The sequence below is a fragment of the Sitophilus oryzae genome, unplaced genomic scaffold (genome assembly GCF_002938485.1).
Source record: "Sitophilus oryzae breed Bouriz unplaced genomic scaffold, Soryzae_2.0 scaffold_165_pilon_pilon, whole genome shotgun sequence".
Taxonomy (NCBI): Eukaryota; Metazoa; Arthropoda; class Insecta; order Coleoptera; family Curculionidae; genus Sitophilus; species Sitophilus oryzae.
The window spans coordinates 2955861-2972368 of NW_022146347.1; the positions used below are offsets into that span (position 1 = coordinate 2955861).

Sequence of the window (16508 nt, forward strand, 5' to 3'; positions counted from 1 at the left end):
CAATCAATCGTTACGAGATATCCGGCCCTAATTAGCGTGGATGGGCCATGATCGTTTTTAAACTTCGGTGATATAAATTACTAACCCTATTAACAGACCGGATAGTCCTAGTAGCTTAGGCCAAATGCCAATAAATTAATGAAAAAAACTAACTTCGCTTTATTAGAAAAGTAGGGTTATGGAGTGGTTGTCATGCTGTTGCCGCCAAATTGTTATTAAATTTTAATAGAAAATTAGTTTTTGTTGTAGAATAAGGGATGGATATTTTGATTGATAATATAACTTCGTTGTTTGTTTTTACATTTTTATTTTTAATCGTGTATGCAATTATACTTAATATTTATTTCATTAATAAGTAGGTGATTATGCATATACTTGCAATGTTGAATTCTAATGAAGTCTATTTTAGGAATGGTTTTCAAATAAAAGTGAATTGTTGGTTTTGTAACAAAAATTCTAAAGTGTTATACGCAAATCGTAATAGTTTTGTGTGCCCATTTTGTACCCAATATAATGGATTTAACAAGGTTGGAAATTTATATACCTATAATGGATATAGAATCTCATATTGTTAATTTTTTAGGAAGGTGACTACAACAAAGTGATACAAGCACAACATAATTTATCTTTAAACGCTCTCAATTCTAATACATCAAAAACTCAAACATATTCATCTATACTGTGGTCTAATAATTTATGCAATGAGTGCAACAGAAATCAACAGTTAAAAATTCTACAGTTGTCAAAATATGAACCACTAAATGAAAAAAAATTTGATGTTGAAATTGAGCATTTTGAGTAAGTATAATTAATACATTTTAGTACCTACTCTATATTATTCATAATATACTTTTTTTAAAATTGATTCGTTTAGGAAACAACTTAATAAAACATATAAACTTTGCAAAACTTGTACCAAAACTGTTAAAAGTACAATTAGGAAACAAAATGCCTGGATCTTTGGAAATAGATTGAAATCTTTGAAGACATTGCAGAGAAAGGGGCTTTCATATCTTAACTTACATAAACAATCTCAGGGACATGAAGACATACATAGGTTTAGTCTTATAAGTTTATTTCTATTATTTATATCAGTTATAAATGTTCTGGTTTTGAATGGTTTTGATTTACTAGTTATTAAGGATATTCTACCAGACTCAATACTGCCAAGTAATGTGATATTTTCTCATATTTATTCTACTATTAATAATAATATAATGTCCATATTTGGTAGATCAAGTATTTTAAACTATTTAAGAACTAATATAACATCAAAGGAACTGTCACTTTTGTACATAAGTTTAATAGGATTCTCTTTAGAAGGTATTTACAGTATAAGAGAAAAAAGCATGTCATTCTGTGGGAAATGTAATAAACTAATGTCATGGATAATACTTGGTCTGACATCGTCAATTAATTTTAATAGAGAAACTAAAGCTTATATTGATACTCTCCAACTATTTTGTTCTCTGTTTTTAATATATAATTATAGTTATACATGTTTTAGTTTCCAAAATTGGAAAAATAAAAAAAATAAAGTAAAATCTAAAAGAAGTCAACTAGACAGTGATGATAGTGAGAACAGTGATTTAGATATGTTAAATAATTCAGAAAAGTCATTTCAAGCTAGAATTAATAGGTGTTCACCATTAACATCCAATATTGAGAATATTAATTTAGATAGAAGTTGTGAACAAACAAAAGGTACTGCACATAGAAGTGTATACAAAAATGGTAGCTTACAACCAAAAAGTAATAATGAATTAAATGAGCATTTTCACAGCCTGAATTTAGGTGCATTTGTACCCTCCAGACCAGGCTCTTGCCAAAATTTTCAAAGCCATAAAACTCAATTTAATCCATTTATGAATAATGCTGCTTGCCAAACCAAACCTCAGTCCTCTAATAGTCTTTACAATTTTGAAGTTATGGATAACATTCCTAGTTCTTCACCAAAACCTTTGCAAAATAATATATGGAACCCCTTGTTTAAATTACCAAATGTTACTTCTAATTTGTCCAATAATGCATCTTTTCTTGAGCATTCATTCCTAAATGAGCCATTCTCAGGTTTAAATAAATTTGAAAAAAGACCAATGTCTAATCAAAATATTTCATTAAATGGTCGCTTTCCTAGCCCTGAGACAAGCATTTTGCAACAAAATAATGATGGATTTTTATCTAGAGATACTTCCAGAGTGTTTTCTGATAATGGATCAATTCATCAATCATATTCACATCAGAAAAACGCTGTTAATCCAATGTTGTCCCAAAGTAGCTTTATAAATAATTCGTTTAGACCTCTTTCACCAACTAGTTTGTCAGGAAAATCTAATCGTACACTTATATCTCCTCCAAGATTGAATCATATTAAAACTTTCCAGTCTGACTCAACAGAATCGGAAAATCTAAACTTATCATTTCATTCCAATGACGTTCCAAGTTCAGGATTTGGGTTTAAAATGAATAACACAAATCTTGGGCGGGGGTTTGTAGTTAATTCGTTACTTACCGTTCAACATCCGCAGGGTTTAGAAACCTCTAATTTACAAATATCTAGTAAAAACAATCCGATTAGCCGATCGTCCAGTAGTAGTTCAGGATTTGTATCAAATGGAGATCGTGCTAAAGCACAAACAAATTCATTGCCAAATTCTAGAGACCATTCACCAGATCGGAACTCTATTCTCTCTGAACCTGCGTTTCACTATAAATTAGATTGAAAATAAATTTTAGCCTTCGCTAACATTAATTATGAAAATATATTATATAGATTTCATGTTATGCAAACTGTATACAGTTAAGAACACCGAAGACACGTTACGACGAATCGCCAATAATATATTTTTCATAATAATGATGAACACTAATTTGACTTTGCTGCTTTCAAACTAACATCATACATTATGGGTTTAAAATTATACAAACTTGTTCAATATTAAAAATTATTATCATAAAATGTCAAGAGAAAAAGGTAACAGTAAAACTTATTTAGCTATTTTATTCTTGTAAGTAAAACTATTGGTCCGTTTTGTATATATATCTTTTTTGTACAAAGTAATTATTTTTATTGTTAATTTTAACTGTGTTCTGCCATACGCAAAAGTTTTTAAAGAATGTTTATTTGACTTTTAAGTTTTAAGCATAAAATGAAATTAATACATTTCTTTGTTTATTGCAAATATTGTATTTCTTGCCAATCAACATTAGTAATATTTATACAGGATGAGTCTTAAATAAGTGCAAATATTTTTAGGAGTAGTATATTTCGACCGCAGAACACGATTATGAGTTTTTTTTTCCCGACACAATTTTTTGGAAATTTTTTAGTTAGAAAACAATTTCTTGAGAATATGGCAACATATGTAGTATATTAAATTTACAAGAAAGAATACAGAAAAGATCCTGTGGTTTTCAAAATTTTAGCCAAAAATCATTATTTTTTGGAAATTTTCAAAATAAAATAGTTCGGTTATTTTGGATATACATATTTGAAAAAACGGTAAAGAGAAAATATGTTTCTTTTATCGAGATCTACCAGCTCTGAAAATATTTGCACATATTTAAGACTCACCCTGTATCTCCCTATTTTTCAAAATCTCTAAAGCTCCTTTTATACATAACTGTTTACATATGAGTTAAGCCCCGTTCACAGAAGTACGTTCTTTCACTGGCGACACTGGTTGACACTTTTGTTGACACCATAAAATAACTTCAAATCACCAATTGCTGTCCTCCTTTCACTCAGCTGAGCAGCTCTGAACTGTTCGAGAACGCGATATTCTCACTCCATTCAATAGTCATAAAGCTCCAGAACTGTTCCGCGCCATATGGAGGCACCAGGCTATCGCGCACCGCTCCTTTCAGAATCGTTCTCGAGTAGCCCCAGGGCGTAAAGCCCGGAACTCGAAGTTCGCGAATGGAGGACAGCAAATGAGAGCTGTAGTAAATTTAAAATTGACAGTTGTTTGACTTTTCTACAAATCTCATTGGTTCTTTTACATGTCGCTGGTGGTAGTACGAAGTTTCAGAATGGGTCTTTAAACAGATGATCGTCTAGAGAACTGACGGCAGTTTTGTGTTCTGTAGACGGTCTTCCATCTAGACCCGTCTAGATTTTATGTTTTACTTGTTAGGTAATTAATAGTAGGTAATTCCATAAAGCAAAATGTAACAGAAATGCAAATCATTTGACAAAATGCCATAACGTCAAAATCCCTCATGTTGTGATTTATTAGTAACATAGTAACTAATACTGTGCTAATGCCACATACACAATAAAATCCACCGGCTGGGAAATGATGATCGATGACATTTCCCATATAAATTTACAAATAAAATGACAGCTATTTTTATTTCATAGCCGTCGCTGACGCCGTTTTTTTTTCGATCATACGATATTATTTGTTGTATCTACATATGTATATAAAATGCTAATGTTTATCTGTGTCGTCTCTACTGAAGTTACGACTTGCTCTAGAAAGTTGCTTTTTTTACTAAAAGATAATTAATTGGCTCTCCTAAAATGTGTAATAGCCGAATTTTTTGTTTTTCATTTGATTTAAAAAAAATAAGTATTTTTTTTCTGATATCGTGGCGGATGCGCCAGGCTTCAACTAGTACCTTATAAAAGAAATCGATACCGGTGCCAAAAGTTACCTTAGCTATTTTGATTGATATAATAATTCTACACACTTAATAAACCACCAAAGATCAGCATTTCTAACGTAACTTGCCACAGTTTTTTCGATTATACGTTATTATAAACCCACAGTTGATTTGGAAATGACGATCGGTGACATTTTATATGTAAAATGATATGGGTACCGAATATCATCGATTAGGCGCCGTTTTTTCGATCATATTTTACTTTTGATTAGAACTAATTTTTATTGATTCTTAATTGAATATTTCTTTCTTTTCCTAGTCATTGTCTAATAAATTTACTTTGTAACTTACAGAAACATACAAAGAATAATATTTAAATGTATATATTTTTGTGATCATGAGTTTTTTTGAATTTGTACATTAAACTGTTTGTTTTATGAACTGCAAACGCATTTTTCTTGTGGTATTCTATCCTGTTCACATTCCCATGTTATTGGATTACACTTGGTCCATATATTTCTTGGATGATTTGAAGGAAACTGCTTGAAAACCAAATTAACTGCGTTTCCACATCTGACTTTAATGGGTGTTGGCTTTACCCTAAAATTATTTTAAATTAAGTCAGCATAAAGTAAGTCAGTAAATATAATCACTTATTCTTACCATCTATGGGATTTGTAATAAGGCGAATCATATTTTTTATAGTCGGTTTGATTGGTTGTTAGAACGGTTCTTCTTGGATCTAATACATCACATTTCCATTCATGAGTTTTATTTTTACTCATATCACTTCTTATTGATAAATTTCCCTACAATTACAGGTTGTTTCAAAAAACGTTCCATCTCTCGTGGAGAAAAATATTCTAGTGGTAGCCCATATACACGTCCCTGGTGAATCTGTCGACACTTTTAGCATTGAAATATGTCGCACAGCACTTGGAAGAAAATTATAAGAAATCGAAAAAAAATAACACTTTTACATCCTGTAACTACGAAACTAAGCAGAATCGGACCCATGTTGATATAAAAAATGAATCTTATTTTTACGTGAGGAAACCCCACGACAGATGGGACATGTTTTTTGGACCACCTTGTATATGAATATACCTCTTTTAATTTAATTGAATAACCTTTTTCCACTAATTTAAAATAACAAACGTAAACTAACATAGCTATTTAAGTATTCCTCAGTTGGTTCATGCTTTAGTAATGCAACTCTCATTTTACGTGTCAATGTTCCTTGAATCCATTCGGGAAAATACTGGTATGATAAGTCATAAGTTGTAGTATAGTTATCGAAATAATTTTGGCTCTGGGATGTGTTTTTAGGAGGAGATATATTATCACCAAACTAAAATTATATATTTTTTTAATAATTATCAAAACATAATATGTTCTACAAATACCTCAGATTTTATTTGTATGTCACTTCGAAAAGTATCATTGAATTCTTTGTCTACAGGACATTTTGGGATGTAATCTGTTTCATAAGATGTATTATGTCTACATTGTTTTTTGGTATATTTTCCTACCGATTCTTCAAACCAATTTCCTACTAAAACGTTTTGGGAATAATAGGTTGGTCTCTAAAACGATCAAATTTATTGGATATTTTTTCTAATCAACTAATAAATAAAAATGTATATTTACTTCATAGCTTAACCGGGAATTATTCATTTTTTAGGACCGGACAAATTTAGTTTTTAGGTGTACAATGACATTACAAAAACTGTTATTTATCGTTGACAATTTAACCCCCGATCAAACGAAAAAAAAAGGAAAAAAATATCGCTCCTAAGTGGTAGCATTTTGAAACCACCTAGCCAATAGGATACGTAGGTGTAAAATTTTACTTTTCACTCTTGTTTCATTATGTAGATGTTAAGCTGCGTATAAATATGTCGAGACGAGTGCGAGAGACACCCGAGACGAGTCAACCTCAAGCGGATTTGAGGTTGACTCGTCATATTTGTACGGGGTCTGAGCTTCGAGCCGAGCCTATGCCCAGTCGGACGGCGTTGTCTCCGTTTTTTCCGGAGCCTTTGGCGAACCATCAAAAGGATTGGGGCGTCTATTTAACCAGTGGCGTATACACCGCGGCTCCGCGGAACAAGTGCCTCGAGTCTCAAGGGGCTCGGATTCCACATCCCATTTTTATATAAAAATAAATATTCTTTCCTTTATTTGTAATAATGTTAATAATGCATCCTAACTAGAAAGATGCAATTTTGTCTTCTCTAAAATAGTATAGGTAAGTTAGCCAAAGTAGGTAAATCTCATATACAAAGATTTATTAGTGATTTCTTTTATAAAAACATGAAAATTTTATGAAAAATGAATAAACGTAATGAACTTTTCGTCGAGTTATTAACGGCTCAAACGTAAATTATGCGCTATTTCTGCTGAACGGAATTAAAGATGTAAAACAAGCTTCTTTACATATAGGATACATAGAAGATAAGAGAGGCAAATCGAGTGTGTTGAAAAAGGTGGCCATGCTCTCAGAAGTTCCTTACGGTACTCTCATAAATAAAGGGAATCGACAAAGAAAGGAACGATTCGATATAGAAAAATCCAGAAATTTGAACTATCCAGACTACTAAGAAACTTAATTTATGGCAAATATGAAAATAATAAAGTTCCCGCCATAGAAATAATTAAAAAAAAACTCTCCGAGCTTTAAAAAAACCCTGTTCAGAAAGCACATTACGGCGAAGGTTTAAAAAACTGGGAATTAGATTTAAAATTATATACATAATAATATTTTAAAAATTATTAATAAGCGTGCTGCAATGATGGAAAGCCATAGAATAATAATGTGGCGAATTGAATACCTTGAAAAAATATACAACTTTAGAAATGAAGAAATGCAGATATATTATTTACAATATATGTTCCAGGTTGGCATTTAAATGTAGATTTAAATTAATAATTTAAATCTTAAATACTTAAATTTCTAATTTTTTAAATAAATAAAGTCGAATTAGGTCTTATCTTACAGCGCTTTCAGATGGAACGGAGCGTCCGCGACGGACCGTCCGCGACTTCGAGCAAGTACTATGAGCTTATATGAACAATTTCACCTGGGTCGCGTATGCTCCGTCCGGATGAGCTATCTTGAAAAAACATCCGTGCGGACGCTCTGCGCGTACGGTCCGCTCCATCTGAAAGCGCTGTTACTCTATTTAAAAGTTTTATAGATATACAAACCACATACAAAATATATTATTGAATAAAATAATTAAAGACTCAAAAAAACGGCACTGGCAAAAGGCTCCGCCGCCACCGCTGCCGTGCCGTTATCTCCAGGTATCTCAGTCGGCGTTCTCCAGTTTTTTTTTTAAAACTTAACTTTTTTTGATTGTAAACAGTCCGAATATAATTTAAATTTATCATGAATTCCTTTAATTTATCTAGCTTGTTTTTTTACCTATTTTGAAATTAAACAAACATATACAAGGTGTTTCAAAAAACATGTTCCATCTCTCGTGGGGAAGTTCCTCACGTAAAAATAAGATTTATTTTTTATATCAACTAATCTAATTCTGCTTTGATTCGTAGCTACAGGAGGTTAAAATAGGATTCCCAGCCGTCCTCTATTCCAGAAACAGTCCTCTTTTTGATCTGATTGTCCTCTTTTCTCTCACGTATTGAAAACTTTGTTGCATACCAACTTCAAAATCTAAAAAATATTCGTTTATCGCCACAATGCTTTAAAGAATTGTTAATCTGTGTCTTTTATGTAATTTTATGTTTACTTACTGTTAGTTTATGTGTTGAAAAAAAGTTATTTATATTGTTTATTTTAATAAGTTTTGAGTATAAATATTTTTAAAAGCAAAATAAAAACACTAAATCACCACAATACACCAAAACACTTTTATTTTACACTGGACGCGCGTTTCGCTAACCATGTTAGCATCATCAGCAGATGATTGAAAACTGAACAGTTTATAATCATCTGCTGATTTTAATCTTATTTTAATGGAAGAAATATGATTACACTCCACAGGTATATAACTAGTTGCCTGTATTTATGAAATAATATTCATTATTTGTTTGCCTGGTTGCCTATTTAGTTTATAATAGAATAAACGTCAATATCAGCTGTGCCTAATTTGAACAACAAAAAATATGTGAATTAAAGAATCGAGCAGCATTTGTTTATACCTACGTAAATTTTAATATTTGGATTCTAGAGATATTGAAATCGATAGGTCGCGTGATATAATTGAATGATAAACAAAATAATATGGACTTTCTTTTGTGTCAAAAGTGCCAAGTATTTATGAAGAGAACAGAATAATAATTAGAGGTGTCGCCAGATAGTCTGTCTCCATGGTAACGTCAGGAAGAAAACCCAGAGTAGATTACTAGATTAGATAATCTCCAAAACAACTTATTGAATGAGAAGAGCTATGCCAGGCTATGCTGTTTAATTATTTTAAAATATAAAAGGTAACATCTTTAATTTTTATATTCCTTCAAGAAAATAGAAGAAAAATAATGGCAGACAATACAGAGGAATCGAAGGATAATAATTCACTATGTGAGGAAAATAATAATTTAACAGAAGGCATTGCATCTAATCAAAATGAAACTGATTTTTCACAATGCAATGATAGTATGGATACGTTGACAGACGAAGAAAATATCATAGGACTTGTGTGTGGAGATACTGAAACAAATGAAAATGAACTGTTTGGTGTTTGTGAAGGTGAAGTTAATTTATGTGAACAGAAATGTACAGACATTGCTGATGAAGCAAAAAACAATTATATTAATGCGAAAGAAATTGAGTTCGGGCAATGGTTACTAAGATGGAAAATTGAAAGACAAAGAGAGGGAGATTTTATAGCTCTTGTCTATCAAGGTAATTTATTTTTACTTTATTATTATTATTATAACGAAATTAATCAAATTCATATTAAAATTAAGATTGTCATATTTCGAGTCTGCTTGATCATAAAACTTTTTGATCATATTTGGTATCATACGAGAGAAAAAAACGACGATATTTTTACCTAAAATTATATGGTATAGGTATGTGGAATGTAAACATAACTTTGACATACATTTTTTTTCGACCATACGGTATGTACCTACAAAATAATGAAATCTGATATATCATTAATTTCTTAATCAATACATTTCAATTAATTGTAAATATACCGTTTGATCGAAAAAAAACGGCATCAAAGACGGCTGGAGAATGACAATCTATGATAATTTTGGCGAGGTCACTCTCTAGACGTCATTTACTAAAAATTGACATAAAACTTCAAATATTAACACTAGTTATTAGAAAGGTCAAAAAAGGATAGAACGTTTCCAGACACAGAAATCTATTTCCAAAAAATTATTTTTCTCGAATATTAAACAAAGTACAGGGTGGGTCAAATTCGACGCTTTTAAATGGAAACACACTTTTCTATAGGAGATTAGACGAAAACTAATATCGGTGTCTGGAGCTCAATTTTCATCAAAAACATGATGGTGAAAACCGTACATCAATATCTGTTACCGTTTTGGAGTTACGGGGTGTTTTTCAAAAATATGCATTTTTAACAAATCGCTGTAACTTTTTTGCTATCGAAAATTTTGTATTTCTATAAAAACATTTCCAAAGCACCTTTTTACCTAGAATTTAATGGTTTAAGTATAATTTTTTTTTAAATTAATAATTTAAGAGGGAATTTTTATTTGGGACACCCTCTATATTTTTAATTAACTGAAAGGAATTTAAAATTACCTTTCCAAAAATATAGCACACTTGATATTTTGTTATAATCCCCTTCGAAATACGGAATGTTTAAAAGTTCGCCACTTTTAACTAGTAGGCTTTGGACCCTTTATTGATGATATGCCCTTAATGGAACTCGAAAACATATTTTTCCAGCAAGACGACGCACCGCCTCTGATCGCTGAAGTTATCAGCAAATTTTTGCATCCAATTTCCAGAATAATTGAATAGCCAACCAAGATTCCAGCCGTTGGCCGTCAAGGCCGCCTGACTTAGAATTCATGGATCTAATCCTATCGATTTGCGGAAAAATAAAGGTTCCTTATTCTTCCGTATAGTCTAGAATTAGAAATACTTAGCAGTTATGAGAGGGTATCTTTCACCCCCACTGAGTTAATGAATTCCGCGAGAAATGTTCAAAAACTGCCCCGTCTGTCCATAACAGAAGACGGTCGATATGTCGAACACCTATAGCAAAATCTCATGTCTTGGTTTGCTATTTATTTTTCTTGTTATTAGATATAGTTTAAATGTGTTGATGTTGATTAAATATATTTTAAATAGTTATAAAATTCTGCATCTCTCATAGCAAATATTATTTTCGTTTTAATTGATGCTCACAGCTAGATTTTTTTGCATTACAGCCGGTGCCGTTCAAAGCCTACTCATTTAAAGCGGGCGAATTTTTATATACTCTATATCTCGAAGAGGAATCGAGCAAAATATCAAGTGTGTTATATTTTTGGAAAGGTAATTTTAAATTATTTTCAATAAATTAAAAATATACAGGGTGTCCCACATAAAAAATCAAATTTACTGTTGATAATTCTTAAATTATTAATTTTAAAAAAAATTATACTTAAACCATTAAATTCTACGTAAACAGGTGATTTGGAGCTCCAGACACCGATATTAGTTTTCATCTATCTCCTATAGAAAAGGGATTTTCCATTTAAAAGCGTCGAATTTGACCCACCCTGTACACCATTTAAAAATAATTTTAAAAGAAAGTAAATGACGTCGATAGGGCTTGACCGCGCCAAAATTATCATCGATTTTTATTTCCCAGCCGGCTTGACGCTGTTTTTTTTTCGATCATTATGTCATATGGTACTACGTACTAAGTACTTTAGTAAAACAATTTTTTTAAACATATCAATATAACGTTGTATGTACTTCGTCCCTGATAAATTGATGACCATAGACAAATTATTTTATGTTTTCTTAAATGATAGTTCTGAAAAAAATCTAATCTCTAATTAATATGCTGCAGCGAATAGCGGACACGTGATACGTCAGCAATATTAATTCATAGACTGCTAGACAGGATGAAGTGTCGTCCTCTTTAACAGCCAACATCCTTAATTCCGTTTCGTCCTTACCTTTAAGAGCACTTCAAGGACTCCATTCTTTCGTGTTGTGCGACACGTTCGTATTGTTCGGCTCAGCGTATGTAATTTTATTTTATCAGTTCTATTGCATTAAAATATTAAATAAATAAAAAGGTGTCCCTCTGGGACCTACTTTGATTAATATAGGTATAGCGAGAAAATTTTGAAACGATGAGGAAAAATTACTAGATTTAAAATTCTAACCGCTCATATTAGTCCGTTTTTTTATACGCCATTGCAATCAGTGACATACCTAACTACCGGTATTAAAACGTGTTCATGGAACACGGGCCCGGGCCCGTAGGGGGCCCGCAAGAGGCCAGTTGCAATCCCTACAAATTCAGATTGAACAATTTATTTACTGTAAAATACAAATACAACCAAAGAGTCATTAGAGTAACTAGCAATTTATATTGGGGTGGGCCTGGTGGGGGGGCCTGGGGTTGAGCCCAGGGGGGCCCTAGGGCCTTTGTTTTCTTAAAAATGAAAAATAATTTAAAAAAACACATTTTTTTAATAAAACGTTTACATGAATTTCTCTATCAATAAATTTCATAGACTTGGTTATCAAACCTACAAATTTTCTAAAAAAATAAAAATTAACACATTTTTTGAACACAACAAAATAATATTAACTAAACAAAACTAGAAAACGTCATTTTTACTGCATCACAAGCAAATAAAAATTAATACGTAGCCAAGAGTCATAATTCAGGATTTCTCTGGGGGATGCCCAGCAGTACCTGGGGTGGGGGGCCGGCACCCCCGGGCCCCCCTGTAGTTACGCCAATGCAAAGAGTAGAGATTTGCTACAACCACAAATATGTTAATTTTCTCGTTATTCAACTGCTCAACGTTACTAGGTATATGGAATATGGATTATAAAACTTAATTTTTGTTCATTTCCTTACTTCTTACCGCATAAAAAAATCGTGCTGCTTAGAACCTTAATTTCGTTCCAAATGGCATCGTACGAAGTGTCTCTGAAATCAGCAATTTTTCTGATTTTTGAAACAAATTTATGTAAATTTTGCACAGAGTACGAGTAGATGGAGGATACTTGAAAAGAAATGTTCAAAAGCTAGGTCTAGATTAAGAGCATTAAAACGATTAAACCCTTCGTATTGGTCATCCCGATACGTTGCTTCGTTAGCTTTAAGATCTGAGTAGGTCCATCGATGTACAGAAAGCGTTGACAAATATTAAATTAATATCTAATAAGAAAACAGAAGTCTATGAAGATAAATCCGGAGGCTAAACCTATTAAAACAACATTATAAATGTACGAAACATAACTTTTTTAATATTTTTAGAAAATACCATTATTTCCCAGATGTGGCTTCAAAGGTCTGAGAGACTACTTGAAAGCGTATTGAACCTTAGAAATCAGTTCGATCAATTGAAAAATGAAACCGATAATCTTGCAACTGAGTTAAGCATTACAGCACGATTTAGTAGTAAAAGAAAAAACGATCAAAACTATATTTTGATGAAAGAAATAATCAAAATGTCCTCGAAACAAAGATTTTTTCGGATTAATGTATTTTACAAAAATTTTTATATCAGGTTATAGGTTATTAATTCATATTAACAGGAGATTTTCCTGTCTATAGGAAGTGGAAAGTAACTTTTAAGGAAAACGTAGGTAAGCCTTAAATTTTAACGAAATATGTTTTCAACTATTCCGATGCAGAATTGCAACAGGAAGCAAAGATGTTAAAGACCAATAGAATGTAGAATGTTTAGGAGAGGAGTTAATCACCACGACCTTACAGATCTATTGTGTGTTCCCTTTTCTTGCGTTATAACGAGTTATAACTCATCATACAGTCTCAGGGTTTTAACAAAAGCCAGTATCAGACGGCTCCACAGAGGCCAGCGTCTCCGTCCTCGACATCAGCCGTACCAAAGTTCATGGCACGAATGGTCGTCGTCTCGGCGCACTCATAAGGTGTTCTGGTGTTTCCCCATTTTCCCCACAGAACCTGCATTCGCCGTTGTTTCTCAGCTTCAGCCTACTGAGGTGGTCGTTGAGGAGACAGTGTCCTGTTAGATACCCCGCGACAATCCGAAGATTGTTTTTACTTATATCAAGGAAAACCTTTGATTTTTCTCGGTCGTAAGTTCTGAGGAACTTTTTCGAGTGTCTTAGACCGTTGGAGGACACCCATTCCAGGTTACAGATGGAGTCTTCCAGAATCTTCAGTTCTGCTTTAAGTTGGTTCCTGCTTGGAAAACAGAACGGTTCTGGTCCAGTTAGTGGAGTATTCGCTCTTTTTCTAGCTAGATCATTTGCTTTTTCATTGCCTTCTATCCCTTGGTGAGCAGGCACCTAGAGTAGGAGGACTTTATTTTCTTTGCCTAATTTGTTGAGCTTCTCTAGGCATTCTTTGACCAACTTTGAATTGATGGTAACTGAGTTGATTGCGTTTAGTGCTGCTTGACTATCGGATAGGATGGCAATTTCCTGTTTTGGATAGTTCCTATCTAATAATTAATAATAAATTGTACGCATCTTTCGATACCGTAAATTTCTGCCTGAAGGATGCTGGGGTAGGTGCCCATTGGTTCCTATTTGGATTCTAATTCATTGGTAACCATTGGTAACCTAACCTAACCTATCCCTGTCCCTGCTTTGGTTTTGGAAGCATCAGTATACTTACCACGTTATGATATGGTCTTTTACATGCTGAGCAAGCGTTTCTTCCTTCCAATCCTTCTTATTACTGAATACTACAGTGAGGTGTTTCTGAAAGTTGTAAATTCTTGGTATGTCATCCATCCACTGGAAGTTGGAGAAGTGGAATTTTCTTTATGAGGGTGTCCAAGCCCCTGACCTGAAAATTCTCCCAGTACTGTTTCCGTATGTGCAGTGGTGTTAGGTCTAGAATGACCTCCAATGCTGCTGTTGGACATGTTCTCATGGCACCTGTGATTTCAGAATAATATCTTGAAGACATATCAGAAAATTTTCAGAAATATGCTTGTTTTTAGTATGTAGTTATGTCGTTTTTTATCAATATGTTTTATGTCAGAAATATAGCGATTGCGTTTATTTAAGAAAAATATATATTATCTACATATTTTATATAAAATGCTAATGTTGATCTGTGTCGTCTCTACTGAAGTAGAATTTTTAGAATTTAGAATGAGTGGGAGGGGGGTTAATCACTGCGACCTTACAGTTCCATTGTGTCCCCCTTTCTTGAGTCATAACTCATCATACAGTCCCAGGGCTTTGACAAAAGCCAGTATCTGGGACGGTTTTATAGAGGGTAGTTCTCCATCTCCAATATCATCCAAAATTCATGGCACGAATGGTTGTCGTCTCGGCGCACTCAGTGATGAGGTGTACTGGTGTTCTACTGAAGTAACGACTTGCTCTAGAAAGTTGCTTTTTTTACTAAAAGATACCTAATTGGCTCTTCTAAAAACTGTCGCCGCCGGATTTTTTGTTTTTCATTTATTTAAAAAGATAAAAAGTATTTTCTTTCCTGATGTCGTGGCGGATGCGCCAGGCTTCAACTAGTTATAATATAAAGTGTAAAAAAGTGTAGGTGCTGGGGTATGACAATCGATATTAATTTTGTCGAAGTCAAGCCCTAGACGTCATTTATTTGACTCATACCGAATCCCGTACTCTTCTTTATTTTCTAATGGCGCTTACTGCCCGTTGGTGAAGAAGGTGTAATTTATTTTTATATTGCGTAAAAATAATTTTTAAATGTTAGTTGATGCGTTAATGTTTTTTTTTTATTTTATGTCAATTTTTAGCAAATGACGTCTAGAGATTAACCTCGCCAAAATTATCATCGATTATCATTCCCCAGCCGTCTTTGATGCCGTTTTTTTTTCAATCATAACGTATTTATTCACTGATAAAAAAGATAGACTTGAACTAAAGTCGTCATCGTTCTTGAAAAAAAAATTTTGTGGCAAGAGAATTTATTTTAGCGTAAAATAAAATATTTTACCTGAAGAAAAACTCTCTTAACTCAAGAAAACTTGTTCTCTTGAAAATTTCGAAAATTTCTCTTGAATCTATTTTCATTCAACCAAGTGCAAGTTACTTTGTTTTAAGATAATAACAAAAATACGCTAGGAAGTACTTCATTCAAGAAACATGGCCATTTTTCCAATAGCTAAATACTCTTTTGATGAAAAATAATAACGACACGCCAAGACGATGACAAAGAACGGTATATACAATCAGTCGGCAGTCCGATCAGTCTCACGTCGCATTTCATAGGTCGCACATCATAGTACGCACGGGTTTTGTTGCTTGGAATTTTCCACTTGGAATTTTGCATAATTTGTTTTTTAAATGCATATCGTATAACAAATTAGTGATCGTTATTAACATGCATTTGTCATTTTTTATGGACAAATTTTAGAATATATGGATTTTTTAAAGGAGTTTCTGAAAAAATGGAAATTGCATTTATTTGCTATATTTGAAGGTAAGAGACATTTGCCTAATGCACCTGTTTAGATAATGCATGCGTGACTATAGATAGAATAAGAATATAGGTATCGATTTTTTTATGCAAATAATTACAAAAATTTTAGAATTTCAAGTCGTCGTATTAAAAAATTCAAAATGTGACCAAAGCTTATAATTTTAATAATTTGTTTGCTTTACTTTGATTAATCGTGATGTAACATTTTTTTGTAATTTGTAGAGAAATGAACCACCCCAAAAAATACCAAGTAGTGAAGAAGCAGAAATAACTACCTACTATCGAGGAAAATAATATCATTTTACT

At 32.6% G+C, this 16508-nt stretch overlaps 3 protein-coding genes across 7 annotated transcripts in view; 2 read left to right on the top strand and 1 right to left on the bottom strand.

Moving 5' to 3' along the window:
* The first annotated feature begins 161 nt into the window (after nucleotides 1-161).
* LOC115880826 lies at nucleotides 162-3182 on the top strand. Its single transcript, XM_030898122.1, has 4 exons — nucleotides 162-355; nucleotides 410-527; nucleotides 584-798; nucleotides 875-3182. Exons 1-4 carry the CDS (start codon nucleotides 258-260, stop codon nucleotides 2721-2723), a joined length of 2280 nt encoding a protein of 759 aa, XP_030753982.1. The 5' UTR covers nucleotides 162-257; the 3' UTR covers nucleotides 2724-3182.
* Nucleotides 3183-4975: 1793 nt separating this feature from the next.
* LOC115880827 lies at nucleotides 4976-6836 on the bottom strand. Of its 3 annotated transcripts, none has more exons than XR_004049943.1 (5): nucleotides 6259-6836; nucleotides 6015-6194; nucleotides 5716-5959; nucleotides 5272-5417; nucleotides 4976-5208 (listed from the first exon to the last, which is right to left on the bottom strand). XR_004049943.1 is itself a non-coding variant. In XM_030898123.1 (5 exons), exons 1-5 carry the CDS (start codon nucleotides 6283-6285, stop codon nucleotides 5043-5045), a joined length of 702 nt encoding a protein of 233 aa, XP_030753983.1. In that variant the 5' UTR covers nucleotides 6286-6831; the 3' UTR covers nucleotides 4976-5042. The 3 variants fall into 3 exon arrangements, 1 of the variants encoding a protein (XP_030753983.1); XR_004049944.1 differs by having other exon boundaries at nucleotides 5739-5959; nucleotides 6259-6835; XM_030898123.1 differs by having other exon boundaries at nucleotides 5777-5959; nucleotides 6259-6831.
* Nucleotides 6837-8694: 1858 nt separating this feature from the next.
* LOC115880832 (E3 ubiquitin-protein ligase HECW2) overlaps nucleotides 8695-16508 on the top strand; it is a 261880-nt gene continuing 254066 nt past the window's right edge. The window contains exon 1 of one of the 3 annotated variants that reach the window (XM_030898133.1): nucleotides 8695-9481. In XM_030898133.1, the coding sequence (XP_030753993.1) occupies nucleotides 9115-9481 (367 nt within the window). In that variant the 5' untranslated portion in view covers nucleotides 8695-9114. The remainder of the gene's footprint in view (nucleotides 9482-16508) is intronic. The other 2 variants (XM_030898134.1, XM_030898135.1) reach the window with 2 other exon arrangements.